The 15,992-nt window shown below is 66.7% G+C and overlaps 1 protein-coding gene across 1 annotated transcript in view; it reads left to right on the forward strand.

Annotated features, from left to right (window-relative positions):
- The window catches only part of ADGRB1 (adhesion G protein-coupled receptor B1), a 69,299-nt gene extending 53,547 nt beyond the window's left edge, over positions 1–15,752 (forward strand). Inside the window, exons 23-30 of the mRNA XM_027078008.1 lie at positions 36–121; positions 5,306–5,477; positions 8,386–8,481; positions 10,073–10,112; positions 12,277–12,965; positions 14,164–14,199; positions 14,379–14,489; positions 15,045–15,752. Coding sequence (XP_026933809.1) covers positions 36–121; positions 5,306–5,477; positions 8,386–8,481; positions 10,073–10,112; positions 12,277–12,965; positions 14,164–14,199; positions 14,379–14,489; positions 15,045–15,242 — 1,428 coding nt within the window. The 3' untranslated portion in view covers positions 15,243–15,752. The remainder of the gene's footprint in view (positions 1–35; positions 122–5,305; positions 5,478–8,385; positions 8,482–10,072; positions 10,113–12,276; positions 12,966–14,163; positions 14,200–14,378; positions 14,490–15,044) is intronic.
- Positions 15,753–15,992: the final 240 nt, after the last annotated feature.

Raw genomic sequence — 15,992 nt, forward strand, 5'->3', positions numbered from 1 at the left:
GGGGCCCCCCACAGCCGCCCCTCCCTGCCCCGCAGGTGAACATGGTCATCGGCATCCTGGTGTTTAACAAGCTCGTGTCCAAGGACGGCATCACTGACAAGAAGCTGAAGGAGAGAGCAGGGTAGGACGGGGCCGCCGCGCCACGCCCCACCTGCAGTCGAAACGACCCAGAGCCCAGCCACCCTCGAGCCCCACCCCCCTCCCAAGCAAGTAGGAAACGGAGGCGCGGAGGGTTGCGTGGCCAGCCCCGCCTTGCTCTGTGCCTCACTTTCCCCATCTGCCCCATGACAGAGCAGGGCCTCCGTAAGTTCTCAGAAACGGTGGAACTGATCACTTTTGGAGACCCCAGGCCCACCAGAGTAGGGGGAGGGTGCCCCGGGCTTCTCCCTTCCCCACCGTGGGGTTGGATGACCCTGAACCAGGACGTGGCCTGCCCATCCTTGTGATGCCTTCAGCATGGGGACAGTGCAGGGGCCGGGCCAGATGTTCCTCCCACCTGGGAGGCTGAGCTCAGAGAGGGCAGTGCCTGGCCAGAGGGCGCACAGCACTGCAGGTGGGCGGTCCTGAGTGGCTGTGGTGCCCAGCCCTGGGGGAGGAGCAAGCTTGGAAGGGCGCTTCTCCTCCGGCTGCCAGGGGACAGGAGCACCCTGGTCTCGGCGGCCCTGCCATCACGGGTGGGGCCAACTGTGGGCTGGGACAGGCCCCCTCTCTCCTGCCCCAGCACTGAGCCGTCCTCACCTCGCCTCTGCCCACTGCTCTGTCTGTCCCTCTGCCCTGACTGGTGTCTGCGTGGGGGTCCCCACCCCCTCCTCCACCACCCCTCCGTGCCAGTCCTGCTTGGTCTCTGTCTCTCATTGTCTCTCTCCCTCCCCCTGTCTTCCTGCTCTTGCTTTTCCCCGGGAACGAGAGCTTCTGGAATCCTTCCCCTTGGGTCCCTGGTGGGTTCTGTCCTGGTTAGAAACTTGCTTTGGGGGAGGAGTGTGACCCTGGAGAGCCTGCGGTGGCTGGGAGCCTGTCCTGGCCGTCTGTGGGCCTGGGTCCTACACTCTCTGGGCCTCTTCTCTGAGTCTGTGAAGTGGGGATTGGCAGGCTCACCCCCCCCCCAGCCCAGCGCACACTGCCACCCACACGTGCTCCCAGAACAGTGGGTCACACACGGAGGAGGCCCCGGGGTGCGCAGCGGGTCAGGGCGCCAGTGAGGCGCGGCGCGCCCACCCCGCAGCACCGTCTCATTTGCTCCCTGCAGTAACTCTAGAGGCAGGGTCTGCTGTCTTGTGCCCACTCACAGCCGAGCAGACGGAGGCTGAGGCCTGGGAGCGGCTGGTGGAGCAGGGCTGGGCGCTGAATCAGAGCCCAGTGTGTCCGGGCGGCCCCCTGCCCCGTTGGGCCCCGTCCCCAGGTGCAGCGGTGCCACGGCGCGGAAGCTCGCGCGGACCCGCCCGTGAGGCCGCAGCAGCCCTGCTCCCACCCAGACAGGAGGCACCCCGTGCTCTCTGTGCCCACGCGCATAGGCACACACGCTCAGGGCTGGCAGGGAGGCCACTGCCCAGGTAGCTCACAGACGCCCCCGTTGACCGTCTGGCGAACCCCTCGCTCCTTGGCGGGGGCAGTGCCTGGTCAGACCAGATGTGGGCCGACCAGAGGGAAGGGACAGTGGCTGCGCCCAGATGTCCTGCTTTTTTGTGTGAATGTGGGCGGATAGTGTCACCCTCCCGCTGGACGTGGACGCGCACGGTCCCAGCCCTGCCCTGCCCTCAGGCCAGCCGCGTCCAGCCACAGAGCTGGCGCCCCGCTCTCCACCCCTGCCCCCGCCGGGCTCCGGGTGCGTCAGGTGGAAAGAGGCCCGAGGACCCCGTCCCCGCCCACAGCGCCCCGGGACCCTGTCCCCGCCGGGGGAGGCTCGGGCTGGACGCCATCTGGTTGCTTTTGCTGTCCCCGCCCCCCGCCCCCACCCCGTGTCTGCGAGAACAGTTTTGCTTTCGTTTCAGTCTTTTAATTTCACTTGCAGTCAGCTGCCCCGGGCCCCCCTCGGGCGCGCCCTCAAATGTGCCGAGTGTGGAGCCCTCTCTGCGGCCGCCGCCACCTCCGAAGCCGCCAGTAACGCCATGTTAGTGCCGCTCATCGCCCGCCCGTCCGCCCGCCCGCCGGGCTCTGCTCGCCTCAGTTACATTTTGTTTGTTTTAAGCTTTTTCTGTCATTTCTGTCATCTCTGCCGTCCACCCCAGGGGGCCTAGGCAGCCCCTGCCCACCCTCCCCATGCTCTGGCACCTCGTTTCCTGCCCTGCCCCCACCCCTCCCCGGCCAGGCTCCCCCCGTCCATCCTCCGGGGCCTCGCGGTATCAGACTGACCGGAGGGCAGGGAGCCGGGCCAGGCCTCGGGCCGCGAGAACACGGTCAGCTGGTGGCCGTCATCAGCGTGTGGTCACGCTGGGGTCGCAGCGCTCTGCATGAGTGTGCAGGGGTGCGGCGTGTGTGCGTGTGCGTGTCGGTCACGAATTTGAATGGGAGCGCGAGAGGCAGGCGTGACCTTGGAAACAGGACGTGCTGGGGCAGCTGGCTTGTCTGCTGAGCCCGGGCCGCCACCAGGGGTCTGTGAGCAGGGCAGGGCCAGTGCGACCTGGGGTCCAGGGTGGATGCCAAATCCGGAGGGACCTTGGCTCAGATGACCCGAGAGTGGTCGTCTTGTCCCCAGACACACAGGTCCCCTGGGACCCTCCTGTTTGCTTCCTGGGATTCAGGGGCCCCGTGGAGAGGGCATTCTGGCCGCGGGGAGCGAGTGAGCAGAGGTGGACACGGTTCCGGGGTGGGGACTTGTCCGGTGGAGCCAGAAACCTCCGGGAGGGCGGGCTGCTCCTCCGTGCTGGGGTCCACGGCCCAGACGCCCTGGGTCTCCTTTGTTACACACGCAGGCCTGTGGGGTGGAGGACACAGCCTCCCAGCGGCCCTGCCCGCCCCCCTGCCCCCATCCACACTCAAAGCCCCTCCCCCAGAGGCATCTGAGTTTCCAAAGGGGGGCGGGTGGTGCAGCTGCCGGGCCTCTCCCCCACCCGCCTCCTGTCCTCCCCAGCAGTCACGCCTGGACCTGCGTGACCCCTCCACAAGGCTCTCTGCAGAAATGTTTCAGAAACTGCAGAGGCTGGGCTGCAAGAATTTGAATAATTTACCGTCCCCAAACCCCGGCCATCTGCCAGCCTGCTGCAGCATCAGGCAGTAAATGCCAGGCCTCAGGCCCAAGGGAAGATGACTCACGGTGGGATGGGAAGTTTCGGGGGGGTCTGTACCTCTTGCTCAGAACACGAGGAGCCGTGTCCAGGCTCCGGCTCGAGCAGGCCTGCTTTGGAAGGGAGGAGACACGGCAGCGCCCCACCCGCCGTGGTGGGCACACTGAGGCCAGGCTGCCGTCACGGGAAGGCCCCCTTCTCTCAGGCCCTGTGCCAGGTGCGGCACAGCAGGTATGGAGGGGAGAACGCCCGCAGGTGCAGGTACCCCGCCCCGGAGGCCTCCGCCTGGATCGCCTGTCCTCAGTGCCGGGGGGCAGCAGGGCCCTGGAAGGGGAGGCGAGGAGAGCGGTCCGCGGTCTAGTTCTGGGGCCCGTGCTGTGCCCAGGGAAGAGGCGTGGGTGCTTCAGGGTGAGCGGTGGCTCTGGCCTGAGCCGCCGGGCAGGGGCTGGAGAGCTGTCCCCTGAGCTGGGGCAGGCCTTGGGAGGGGCAGGGTTAGAGGCTGCGTCCTGGAGGAGATACGGGGCTGGCCCTGGGACGGGGGACCCGGGTCACAGAGACGAGCTGAGGCGGACGTGGAGGCCCAGGGCCCTGCCTAGGGGCGGGAGGGCAGAAGTTCCCCATGGGGCTGGGCCCCTTGCAGGTCCAGTTGCAGGGGTGACACGGCTTCAGTGGCTGAGCCAGGCTGGAGAGGGTGGAGAAACAGAGTGTACAGTCTGGGGGGGACCTCTGCCCCCGCCCCGGTCAAGGCCCCGCTGGTTTGGGGGTCCTTGACCTGGCCGGATACCAGCCTGTCTCCCCCCAGCCCCGGTGCCCCCAGCTCCTTCCTGGTGGCCTCCCTGAGGTTCCGTCCCACCTGTTCCTGCCTCTCCTTTTGACCAGGGTGATCCATGAGGGAGGAGGGGGTCCCGATGCCCCCCCTGGTGATAGTGGCAGGAACGCCGGGAGCCCCTGCAGGCAGTCGCCGGCCCGGGGGGCAGAGCTGACCCTGGCTATGGTCCTCAGGCAGCAGTGGCCCTGAGACTGGTGGTAGCGGCGGGGATGGGGTTGGGGTGGGTCAGGCAGGTTCCCGACACTGTACTTCAGGCATCCTGCGGGTGCGCTTTCTGTCCCCACGCAGCCCCTTGGCTGGCGTAGTGTCCCTGCTGTGAGGACCAGGAGACAGGCTCAGAGTGGCCATGTGTGTAGGCGGTGCAGGGAGGGGCCGACTGCAGAGGGCCATGCCTGTCTTGGGGTGCTCCTGGAGCACTACTTGGAAGAAGGGGCAAAGGCTTCGGAGCAAAGGCAGGTTCTCCCCTGGGGAGGGCAGAGCAGGGCCCGCCAAGAGGAGGAAGCGCCTGTCGTCTCTGTTCCTGTCTGTCTGTCTGTCCGCCCCATGCCCTCCCTGCCTGGCCCTGTCTGTCTGTCATCTGTCTTCTTTCCTCACAGGTTTCTTCCTTCCTTCTCCCTGAGGAGTTCTCTGGTTTCCCCCCACCCCCCACCCCGCTTCTCTCTGTCCAGAGCTCAGAGGCCTCACCAAACACCCTCCCCTGTGGCCATCTTGCAGTTCTGGCCCTGGACCCCTGGCTGGGGGCCTGAGGGCTCTGGGAGGAGAAACCTCTTCCCCCTTCCCCCAGCTGTCCCCCCTCCCTCCAGTGTGCCTCGCTCCCTGGGGCCTCCTGGACAGTCAGGAACCTTCGTCTTCCAGAGATCTCACCCCCACCCTCACTGTTGCCCAGCCCATTGGGACCACCGTCCTGAGTCCCCAGCCGCCCTGGGAGCCCTCGAGCTGGGGGTGTTGGGGCAGAACTCTGCTCCCCAGGAGAGGCGGCAGCAGGACTGAGTGGGAGAGGGTCTCTAAGGGGATGGGGAGGAGAGGATGCAGCCCAGGGCAGGGAAGGCCCAGTGGGGCCCCAAGGGAGATGTGCCCCAGGTGGGACGGGCAGCCTGGCCCTGGCCCTGGCCCCGGCCCCGGCCCCGGCCCCGGCCCTGGTGAGGGAGTCGGGCTGAGGCCGGGTCCCGGCCTGGGTGGCCCCTCCCAGGGGCACGGCGTGGGTGGCAGGGCCCAGGGCAGCCCTCATGCCGCCCGCCCGCCGCCCCGTCCGCAGGGCCTCGCTGTGGAGCTCCTGCGTGGTGCTGCCGCTGCTGGCGCTGACCTGGATGTCGGCCGTGCTCGCTGTCACCGACCGCCGATCCGCCCTCTTCCAGATCCTCTTTGCCGTCTTTGACTCACTGGAGGGCTTCGTCATCGTGATGGTGCACTGCATCCTGCGGAGAGAGGTGGGCCGACGGGCGGGCAGTCAGCCTTTTCCAGGCGCCACCTCCCCACGTGCTGCAGCGGGAAGGTTCTGGGAGGAGGCCCGCTAGTGGGGAGGGGCTGCTTCCTTGGCCCAGACTCTTCCGCAAGGCTGGACTTGGGCCCAGCACGTGGCCACGGCTGCCAGGAATGGTCACTCATTAAGGTGACAGCTTCTTCTAGAAGACGCCCTGGTGCCCCGCGCTGGCTCAGACCAAGGTAGCGGGTGGGCTCTGTCCTCCCGGGGCCCAGGAGCATGGGAGCCGCCAGAGGTGGGAACAGCTCTTGTGGCACCTGAGACTCCCGTTCTGGCGTTTTCTGGGCTTCTCCAGGAGGTTCAAGAGAAGGTTTTTACCAAACCATCCCGACTGCTCCCTGACCGGTAGCAATGGCTCGGGATGGGCCCCTATGTGAGGCGGGTGGGAATGTGAAAAACCACGCCTCTGGACGTCGGCGCGTGGGAGCCCGCTTCAGGGTCGTGGGGAGAGCAGCGGGGAGCACAGGGCAGCCGAGGGGCATGAGGCCGGAGCGTCCCCGGATGCCAAGGGAGAGTCTGGAGTGGACGACTGGGCATCTGTCTGCTGAGGCAGCGCTGCCCACCCAGCCTCCCCTGCCTGGAACTTCCTGTCCAGGGGGTGGACACCAGGGCCCTGGCCTGGGGGCCTGCACAGCTGAAGATGGGGATGCCACGCTGGGAACAGCTGAGTGTCCCCCCAGCTCACACCTGGGGGAGACGGCCACCCCTGTCCAGGGGCTCCCATTGCAGGAAAGACAGGAGGAGTGAAGACCTGACGTTTCTCATGTGGAAACGGCGTTTCCACCACCTGCAAATGTCCAGCCAGTCCCGAGCGTCCACTCTCAAGTCCTGAGGGCCTGAGGAGAGTCTCCCCAGGAAAGCCGTGGATCCGCCAGCACTGGAGCCACGGAGACAGCCCAGGAGGAGGCGACCTCACAGACCCACGTTGACGCCCTCGTGCCCCCGGCCCCCGACCTCCTCGCATTAGGGAGTCTCAGGACAGCCCCCCAAAGCAGCTACTGCCTGCTCCCCTTGGACAGACGGGGCGGGAGGGGGGCTGACCCAGGCTCGTGGTTCTCAGCTGCCTCGCTTCTGTGAAGCAAGGCCCACAGCTGGGACGAAAGGACACCCCGAGAACGGAAAGAGAGCCTGTAGGAATTACAAGAGCAGGAATGGAAATGCTCAGTAGACGGGGCAGACAGGGGCCGTGTCCCTGAAAGGAGGGAAGGTGGAAAACGGAAAGTGATTAGAAGGTGGGGTCGGGTGAAGGATCCCCGAGCGAGAACAGGAGGTGCAGAGGGAGGGCTTGCCGGGTGCCAGCACGGACGCGGGGGTGTCTGGAGCACCGGGCCGCTCCATCGGGAAACGAGAAGGTGGGGTCGGGATAAAGACCCCAAGCACGCCCGCGGGGGCTGGGCCAGAGGACACGCGGGCCAGACTTCTCTGTCTGCCCTCTGTGAGCTCTAGGGTCCTGTGTGCAGGGGCCACGCTTAGGGGCCCTGCCGCCTGGGCCAGCTCGGCCATGCCGGGGAAGATGGGCCAGGAGGGGCAGACAGAGGCCGGCCCCGGGGGCATGGACCGTTCCAGCAGGTGGACAAGCAGGGTCCTCGTCTGCGCCAGCAGAGCCTGGATGTCCTGAGGGGGGCAGAGTGGGGATGCTAGGCATCGGGGAACCCCAACTGCTGTTCAGGCCAGCGTAGGACGTGCTCTCACGTCTGCCGTCCCCTGGGTGCAGGCCCACCCCTGCTGGGCGCGTGGAAGGGCTTAGCAGGTGTTTGTCAGCCGGGTCAGCAAGTGCGAGGATGGGAGGAAGGCACACCTGTGGTGGGTTTGCTCTGAGTGCCCGGAGCTCTGAGGCCGGCAAGACCCTGGCCCTGCCTCTGACCAAGTCCCTCACAGCAGCACAGGCTCAGTGGCCGGGGTGAGTGGGACCAAGTCCGGGGGTCCATGGTGGGTCTACTGGGAGCCCTCCTCTCAGCTCTCCCCACCTTCACTCAGGACGCCTCCTCCAGGAAGCCCTCTGTGCTCACCCCACCCCACCCTCCGTGCCTTAGCAGGCTGCCCCTTCGTTTATTCCCTTTGCTTCCCTCGGTGACCTCTGAAGCATCGGCTCCCTGAGGACGGGCACTTTGCTCACTGCTGCCCCCAGTGCCCGGCGCCTTCCATGGCAGGTGGAGGTGCCGCCCGTGGCTCTTGCCCGCATTGACCAGCAGCGTCCCTGGATACACGGGCCTCCTCCTCCTCCTCTGGCAGCTCCTTTCTGTTGACCAGCTCTGGGCTGGCTGCTTGCGCGGCCCCTCGCTTGGAGCCTCCCTTACCGTCCCCTCTGAAAAGTCCGAGGCCGTAATTGTTCATTTCCCTTTGGTGGAGCACGCTGGTATCAGGGATAAGGGAGTGGGGACCTGACCCCAGCTTGCCCCGGACGTTCAGGGATGTGCAGGTCACGGTGACTCAGGACAGGTCTGGACACCAGGTGACCCACTTAGGCCAACAGTGGGCTCTTAACGGCAGATTCCGGCTAGGAGGGCCTGCAGCGTATTATCAGGGGCCCAGAGCTCCATGATTTTGAGTTTTCACCCAAAACGGGCATAGAGAGGGTGTCAAAGGTCAGAGGAGAGGCTGGGCCCCAAGGCTGGCTGCTGGCAAGGCTGCCCCGAGCCGCTGTCCCTTTTCCAGCTCGCTGATGAGCCTGTGCTCTTGGGAGCACCCCCTCCCACACTGCAGGCCCTTCCCCACGGCACGTGGGCCCGTGTGCGTCCGGGGGGCAGGGCTGCCCCTCGCTGAAATGCTGCCCTGGAGGGACTCAGCCTCCCCTTCCTGCCGTCGCGGTCGCGGGGGGCGGGCTGCCCATCGACCGCCTCTGCTCTGCTCCGCAGGTCCAGGACGCTGTGAAGTGCCGCGTGGTGGATCGCCAGGAGGAGGGCAACGGGGACTCGGGGGGCTCCTTCCAGAATGGCCACGCCCAGCTCATGGTAGGGCTCGGGGCCGGGACGCAGGCTGCCCCTGCTTGGCACCCCCACTGGGCGTCTCCACCAGGCCCCAGCAGCCCAATTAGGAGGACCTCCAAGCCCAGTTTAAGGTTGGGGAAACAGAGGCTCGCCGAGGTGAAGTCCCCAGTCCAGGGTTTGAGGATGGGCAGGGTCCAGGTGACGAGGGATCTGGGCGGGGCTGGCGTCCACCCAAGCTTACCCCCTGGTACCAGCTGTGCCCTTTGGCCAGACACCACTCTCTGGGTATCCGGCCCTCATCTCGGCTCCTGCCCCACTCTGTACGTCTTCCAGACTTCTCATTGCGCTCCACCCGGGACGGGCCCTAGCCTGTCCACTCACTCCCCACCCCACCATGGCCTCGTCCTCAACCAGATCCTCTAAGGACCTGACTCCCTGGTCTTCTGGCATTACACACACTGTCCAGCCCCAGGCACTGCACACCCTTGTCTGTTCCTGCTGCCCACTTTGTAGGTGTCACCTCCTCCAGGCAGCCCTCCCTGACCCCCATCAGGCCACCTGTTCAGACGTTGGTAACGTGCTGGGGGAATTCCCTGTGCTGTCATTGATGCCTGCGGCCCGCTGGGTGCCCCCTGACAGGTGGGAGGTGCTCCTTCGGTCTTTAGGTTGCTGGCCACCTCATGACGGTTGTGAGGGTCACAGGCAGGGCCTTGGCAGAAGCCGGCAGCCAGGCTCAGGGAGGCGTTTTCAAGGGTGAGGCGGGGGCCCACGGTGGGAGGAAGCCAGGTTCTGGATCTCCTGACACTTCTCCTGGCCTGATCCCTGACCTCTGGGCAAAGATCTTGTGATCTTCCTGACAACCTGACGTCTGCGTTTGCCAGGAAGGAACTTCCAGGCTTGACTGAGGGCCCCACCATCCCCTGAGGCCCCACAGTCCCTGGAGAAGGCCACCTTCCAGCCTGGGGTGGCCCGAGCTGGGTTCCCCAACTGGCCGAGCTCCCTGAGGGCGGGGCCGAGGTCACCCACTTCCGCCTCCCCCAGCTCCTAGCCTGGGACGGGGCAGGTGCTGCAGCAGGCACTACAGCCACTGCTCCAGGGGTAGCTGGTCCCACCCTGGCACTGGACACTTGCGTCCCAACCCCACTCTGCCTCTGCTGGGCCAGCTGGTCTCCATTTCCTCGTCCCCAGGTCTGTGGTGAGGACCAAAGGGGTGATGTGGGACAGGCCCCCCCTCCCGGCACATCAGTGGGTGGTGGTGGCCTGGGCAGCAGGGCCTCTGGCATGGGGCCCTCTGTGTGCCCCGTCCCATTGGAGGGACTCGAGGCCAAGGGCATGAGTGAGCTCTGCCTAATCCACAAATGCACTGGAGGGAGCGCGTGCTCACACGTGTGTGCACGTTCACACGCCCACAGCTGTGCACACGCGGCGCACGGGGCTTCGCTGTGGGTGAACACGTCAGCCCGTGGGCACCCTCGGCCCTCAGGAGCGTGCGCGCACGCGCCCACACACGGCATCATACGCGCCGCTCCGAGGCATGGCTGCAGCTCCAGGGCGGCCCTTGCCCGCAGCCCACAGGCAGCCTTCGGGCTCACTCTGCCCCGTCTCTGCCTTGCAGACCGACTTCGAGAAGGATGTGGATCTGGCCTGTAGATCAGGTGAGCGCCTGACAGGTGAGAGCGACAGGTGGCCCTTCCCCGGGCCCCCTGCCTTTTCTTTTCTCCGTGCGTCTGTCTGCTTGTCTGTCCTCATCCCACCCCCGCCAACCACCTCCATGCCTCCCATCCCCCAGCCGCTCCCCTGAGGCTGCCGGCAGGTCTGTGGGGGCAGGAGCAGAAGACTGTCCTGGGGCTCAGGCCTGGCAGGTGCGCGGCACGTCCAGTGGTGGTGGAGCCCTTAGCGCTGGAAGGAACCACCTGGGGCCTCCCCCGCCCCAGCCCTGGCCCTCTCCTCTCCCTCAGCACGCCCCAGCCCTCAGCCCACCAGCCTCCTTGTAGGGACCGTGAGGCTGGGCCAGCTCTGTGAGTCCCGGAGCTGCCCTGCCCCCTGCCCCGCCTCCCCCACCCTGCCTGCCCTCCCTCAAGGGCCCATGTTCTGTGTTGCCTCCTTTTCTTCACTGTTACTCCAGCCATGGAAGAGGGTTTGGTCGAGCTTTCAGATTGGGGGCCGTTAGTGGAAGCAGGAGGAGAGCAGTGAGAAGGACCCGCTGCTGAGCCCCAGGCTAGCCATGAGCTTCTTGGAAGAAAGTGCAAAAAGGGAATCAACCGCCTAATAGCAGGAAGCTGGCAGGCGTCGTTTCTTATGAGTCAGGCGTTTGCGGCAGAGGAAGGCCGTGTCTGGGGCTGCGGACGACTAGCTGGTTTTGGCGTTTGCGGCAGTGGAACGCCGTGTCTGGGGCTGCGGACGACTAGCTGGTTTTGGCGTTTGCGGCAGTGGAAGGCCGTGTCTGGGGCTGTGGACGACTAGCTGGTTTGGGTTCCTCTGCTCTGTCAGATATTTGTGGAGCATGTTTCCTAGAGATAGCCATGGGGAGGGGCTTACAGCCCTGGGTGGGGAGTGTCTGCTGCTGCCAGGTGGACCCCAGGAAGCCTTCCTTGAGGAGGTGACCTCTGGCTTGGGCTGGACAGGAGGTGAACAGAGCATCCTTCCTGCCCCATCTTAGTCTTGTGTGCTCCAGCCAACCTCCCTGAGAGGAGAGGTGACCCCAAGACTTAGGGGCCTTTGGGGGCTTGGACACAGCCCTGTGTAGTACCGGCCTCTCTGAGCCTCCAGTTCCTTCGTCATTAGTAACATGGCCCAGCCTGGCCCTTGGGCTCGAGAGGAGTGAGCGGCCTGCAGCTGTGGGTGGGTGGTGCTGGGTGGAGAGAAGGCAGGGACCGGCACGGGGCAGCTGGGGGCCCCGGCGAGCACACAGGAGGCCTCCTGCAGCTGGATCTGAGCAGGGAAGGCCCACGGGGCTCGACACTGGCTCCGACTTAGACAGCCGGCGGGAAGGGACACACAAGGGAGAGGCAGCGAGGGAGGGAGCCTTTTCTGACCCTGACCCTGACCCTGACCCTGATGCGAGGGGTGGGAAGCAGGTTTGGCAGGGAAGATGGTAGGTTCGTTGGGCCACGGGGACTGGGGGCAGAGCAGGACTGCAGACCTGGGTGCTGGTGTTGGCATCCGGAGGGTGGAGAAGAGAAGGGGCCCGAGACCTCTGGCCATCGGGGAGGCGGGCAAGTGACCAGCGGCCTGGGCAGCTCGGAGGGTGTGTGCTGAGGAGGTGGGCCGCGGGGAGCAGCTGGTGAGCTCTGGAGGCCGGGCGAGGGTGTGACATGGGGGCCTGTCCACCCAGCAGTGCCAGCGTGAGAGGGTTTCCAGAGGATCAGCCCCGAGTGGGCTGTGGACTGCAGCTCTGGGCCCTCTGTGGGCCAGTGGAGACTGCACTGACTGGCAGGGGCAAGCCGGGCGGTTGGCAAGCCTGAGCCCAGGTCGGAGGTCCAGGCAGCCGGGTCCCCACTGCTGAACAGAAGAGAGGCTGGCCCCCGGGAACGGCTGTCCCGCCCGCAGTGAGGGGCTGGGTCCCCACACTTCCAGGTGGCCCAGGCCGCCTCTCACTTGCCCTTCCCAGCTACTGTGGGTGGAGGTCATCTGTCCTCTCGTGGATTGTGGAGAGGACAGAGAGGCGCCCCCGCGTCCCAGCCTTGTTTGAAAGGACAGAGAAGCTGCGGCAGCACCGAGCACAGGGCGGGTGCCCAGAGCTGCCGGCAGGTCAGACCCAGCGGGACCCGGAGCCCCTCCGCCTCCGGCCGCCCTGACCCCCCTCACCTGTCCCTACAGTGCTGAACAAAGACATTGCAGCCTGCCGCACCGCCACCATCACGGGCACGCTCAAGCGACCACCTCTGCCCGAGGAAGAGAAGCTGAAGCTAGCCCACGCCAAGGCGCCCCCCAACTTCAACAGCCTGCCGGCCAACGTGTCCAAGCTGCACCTGCACGGCTCGCCCCGCTGCCCGGGCGGCCCCCTGCCCGACTTCCCCAACCACTCGCTGACCCTCAAGAAGGACAGGGTGCCCAAGTCGTCCTTTGTCGGCGATGGGGACATCTTCAAGAAGCTGGACTCGGAGCTGAGCCGAGCCCAGGAGAAGGCCCTGGACACGAGCTACGTGATCCTGCCCACGGCGACAGCCGTGCTGCGGCCCAAGCCCCAGGAGGAGCCCAAGTACAGCATCCACATCGACCAGATGCCCCAGACGCGCCTCATCCACCTCAACATGGCGCCCGACGCCGGCCTCCCCGCCCGCAGCCCGCCCTCCCGCCAGCCCCCCGAGGCGCCCCCCACCCAGCCGCCCCCGCCCCCTCCCCCGCCGCCCCCGCCCCCTCAGCAGCCCCTGCCCCCGCCCCCCACCCTGGAGTCAGCGCCCCCCAGCCTGGGGGAGTCTGGGGAGCCCGCTGCCCACCCGGGGCCCAGCACGGGGGCTGGGACGAAGAATGAGAACGTCTCCACCTTGTCCGCGAGCTCCCTGGAGGTAAGGGCAGCCTTGGGGGCTAGTGGACAAGGGACAGGTGCGTTGTGGGCACTGTGGGTTTGGGCGGTGGCTCCACAGGTGGGGCTGGCAGCCACCCTCAAGGAGCCCAGGCCTGGGAAGCCCGGGGGCCGGCATCACCCCTGTTGGAATGAGTCCTGTTGGCAGGAAGGGAACCTGAGGCCTGTGTAGGGGAGGACTTGCCTCCCCTCCCCTCCCCTCCCCCTCCCCCTCCCCTCCCCCTCCCCTTCCCCTTCCCCATCCCTTCCCCATCCCTTCCCTTCCCCTTCCCCTTCCCCTTCCCCTGCGGGCGAGTGGCAGGGCTCTGCCTGGAGGGGGCAGCATCTACCTGTTCTCCAGCCACGCTCCCCGCACCGCCGGGCCTGCTGGGCCACCGTGACTGGGAGCTTGCGCCTGTGCTGAAATGGCCACTTGTCAGGTGGCCGCCCTCGGTGGTGGTCTCACCCATCACTTAAGGGCTCGAGAGCTTTCGGCCTGGACACTGAGCTAGCCTTGAAGCGGCTTGAGTCTAGTTCCTTCCATGGCTGGGCACTCAGCGGCAGCAAGGCTCCCTTAGACCAACCTAAAACCTGCAGTTGACCCCCGAGCCCTGCTCAGCCTGTAGGACAGGGGCTCGGAGACGGCGGGGTGGGGAGCAGCCAGGCCCAGCACCCTCGGGGAGCCCCACCCTCCCCAGGCTGGGCTCCCACCTCCTGGCTTATGGCCTCTGGTGAATGCAGCCCCGGGTACCAGTTCTGTGGCCGGCCAGCAGTGCCACGGCCCTGTGTCCAGGTGTCCTTGTGCCTGGGAGCGTGTCCTGGGCCGCCTGAGCTGGACACCCTTGCCCAGCCCTGGCACTGGCCTCAGGGTGGCACAGAAGGTGAATGAGGGTTCGCCCACAGGGTGCCCCTGCCTTCTGGGTCCTTGGGCTTCTGTTTCCTTACGTCCAGTGGCCCTTCTTTCTATCCACCCTCTTCTTCCAGGGCCCCCGGCTGGGCTCCCGGTGTCTCCGGGCAGGGCTGGCCTACAGGGTGCTTGGGCACTGAGACCGATAGCTTCAGTGTAGTCAGAGGTGTGTCTGCCAGGACCAAGGGTGGGCAGGGGTGAGGGGCCCTGGCCTCCCTCATCCTCAGGCAGGAGCTTGTGGGCTGGGGGATTTGGGGAACTGCTTGCGAGCGTGCACGAACCCTTCTCCCCACAGCGGCGGAAATCGCGCTATGCGGAACTGGACTTCGAGGTGGGTCCTGGTGTGCCCCGTCCCGATTACCTGGGCCCAGGCCTTCCAACAGGCAGGGAGGGGCTGGGGAGGAGGACCCTGCCCTGACGGGGAGGCCAGTCCCCAGGAGCCTACGCTGGGCGGGGGCAGGGCAGGGCAGCCCCTCTCCTGGCTCAGGACCGCCGCCCCTCCCCCTGCAGAAAATCATGCACACCCGGAAGCGGCACCAGGACATGTTCCAGGACCTGAACCGGAAGTTGCAGCACGCCGCCGAGAAGGACAAGGATGCGCCGCTGGGCCCGGACAGCAAGGTCTGGAGGGCGGGGCTGAGGGTGGGGAGGGGTGGGGGGCAGGGTCTTAGGGGCGGAGCCTGGGCGGGGCTGTGGGACAGCCCGTAGGTAAGCTCGTCTCCTTCCTCCGGCCCTACTTCGTTCATTCATTTGTTCGTTCACTCAACCTTTCCCAAGGACTGGCCTGACCCAGCCCATGCTAGACCCTAGAGGGACAGGGCAGGTGGATGGGTCTGTCCCAGGGGCCATCTAGAAGCTGGGTTGTGGCTGGGCTGGGGGAGCCTGGGTAAGCTGGACTCAGAGCCAAGCGAGGGGTGCTGGGTGGGAGGCGGCCTCCAGCTGCCCTTCCCTGCAGGCCAGCCCGACTCACCCAACGGCAGGGGTCGCGACCCTCGCGCGGTCCAGGAAAGGCTCTGCGCCTGCGCTCACCCGTCCGTGCCGGGGTCTCCTTGCCGCCCGCACCTACCTGTCTGGTCCCTTCCTCACTATCCGCCTTCTTTTCTCCACTCCCCATCTGTTCTGCTCTGTGTCTCTACGTCGGGGCCCTCACCCCCTCCGCTGCCCGCCGGCCAGCAGCCAGAAAAGCAGCAGACGCCCAACAAGCGGCCCTGGGAGAGTCTCCGAAAAGCGCACGGGCCCCCCGCCTGGGTGAAGAAAGAGCTGGAGCCGCTGCCGCCATCACCGCTAGAGCTGCGGAGCGTGGAGTGGGAGAAGTCAGGCGCCACCATCCCGCTGGTGGGTCAGGACATCATCGACCTCCAGACCGAGGTCTGAGCGGGCGGGCGGCGGCCACGCACCGGGCCACGGAGGAGGGATGCTGCTCTGCCCGCTCCTGCCACAGGATGGGCACAGACACGCTCACGGGCGGCGGGCAAGACCCGCGCCCCGGCCTCAGGGCGCTCGGACGGCGGCCAGGCAGAGGCCCGCAGTGCTGGGACCAGAGCCAGACGGGACAGGAGGCGGCGGCCCCGGTGGGCACAGGGCTCCAGAGGCCCGAAGGTGCCTCAGACTCTGCCCTCCTCCGGCCCAGCCCCGGCGGGCGGGCAGGCCGTCGTGGACAATGGCCAGGCCGGGTGCGGCCAGCATCCCTGGGGTGCCCACCTGAGCTGCTGCAGCAGAGGACCAGCCTGCTTGGCCTGGCCAGCCTGGCACCGTTTTTTAGACCCCCCCACCCCTCGGGAAGCAGCCAGCCCCCCCGCACCCTTCCAGGGCCCAGGGGCCCCTCCCCAGACCCAGGCGGAGAGCACAGCCCTCCCACCTACACCACCCCAGGGGCAGGACCAGAAGCCCACTCCGGGAAGAAGCAGGGGTGGGGAATCTATTTTTTCTCTCCTTTTCTTTTCTTCAATAAAAAGGATTAAAAACCCACGTCCTCACTGTGTGGCCCTCCTCTGTCCAGCACGCAAGCCAGCACCCTGGCAGGCTGGGGGTGGTCTTTGCTGACCTCGGTCCCTGGGTCCCGGGGCGCTGGGGAGGCCTAGTGGGCACCGCGCCCCGCCTGCGGTCAGGCCCATTTCTGAGCCT

Source organism: Aethalodelphis obliquidens, unplaced genomic scaffold (assembly GCF_003676395.1).
Source record: "Aethalodelphis obliquidens isolate GAN/ISIS:26980383/991018 unplaced genomic scaffold, ASM367639v1 scaffold41, whole genome shotgun sequence".
Classification (NCBI taxonomy): domain Eukaryota; kingdom Metazoa; phylum Chordata; class Mammalia; order Artiodactyla; family Delphinidae; genus Aethalodelphis; species Aethalodelphis obliquidens.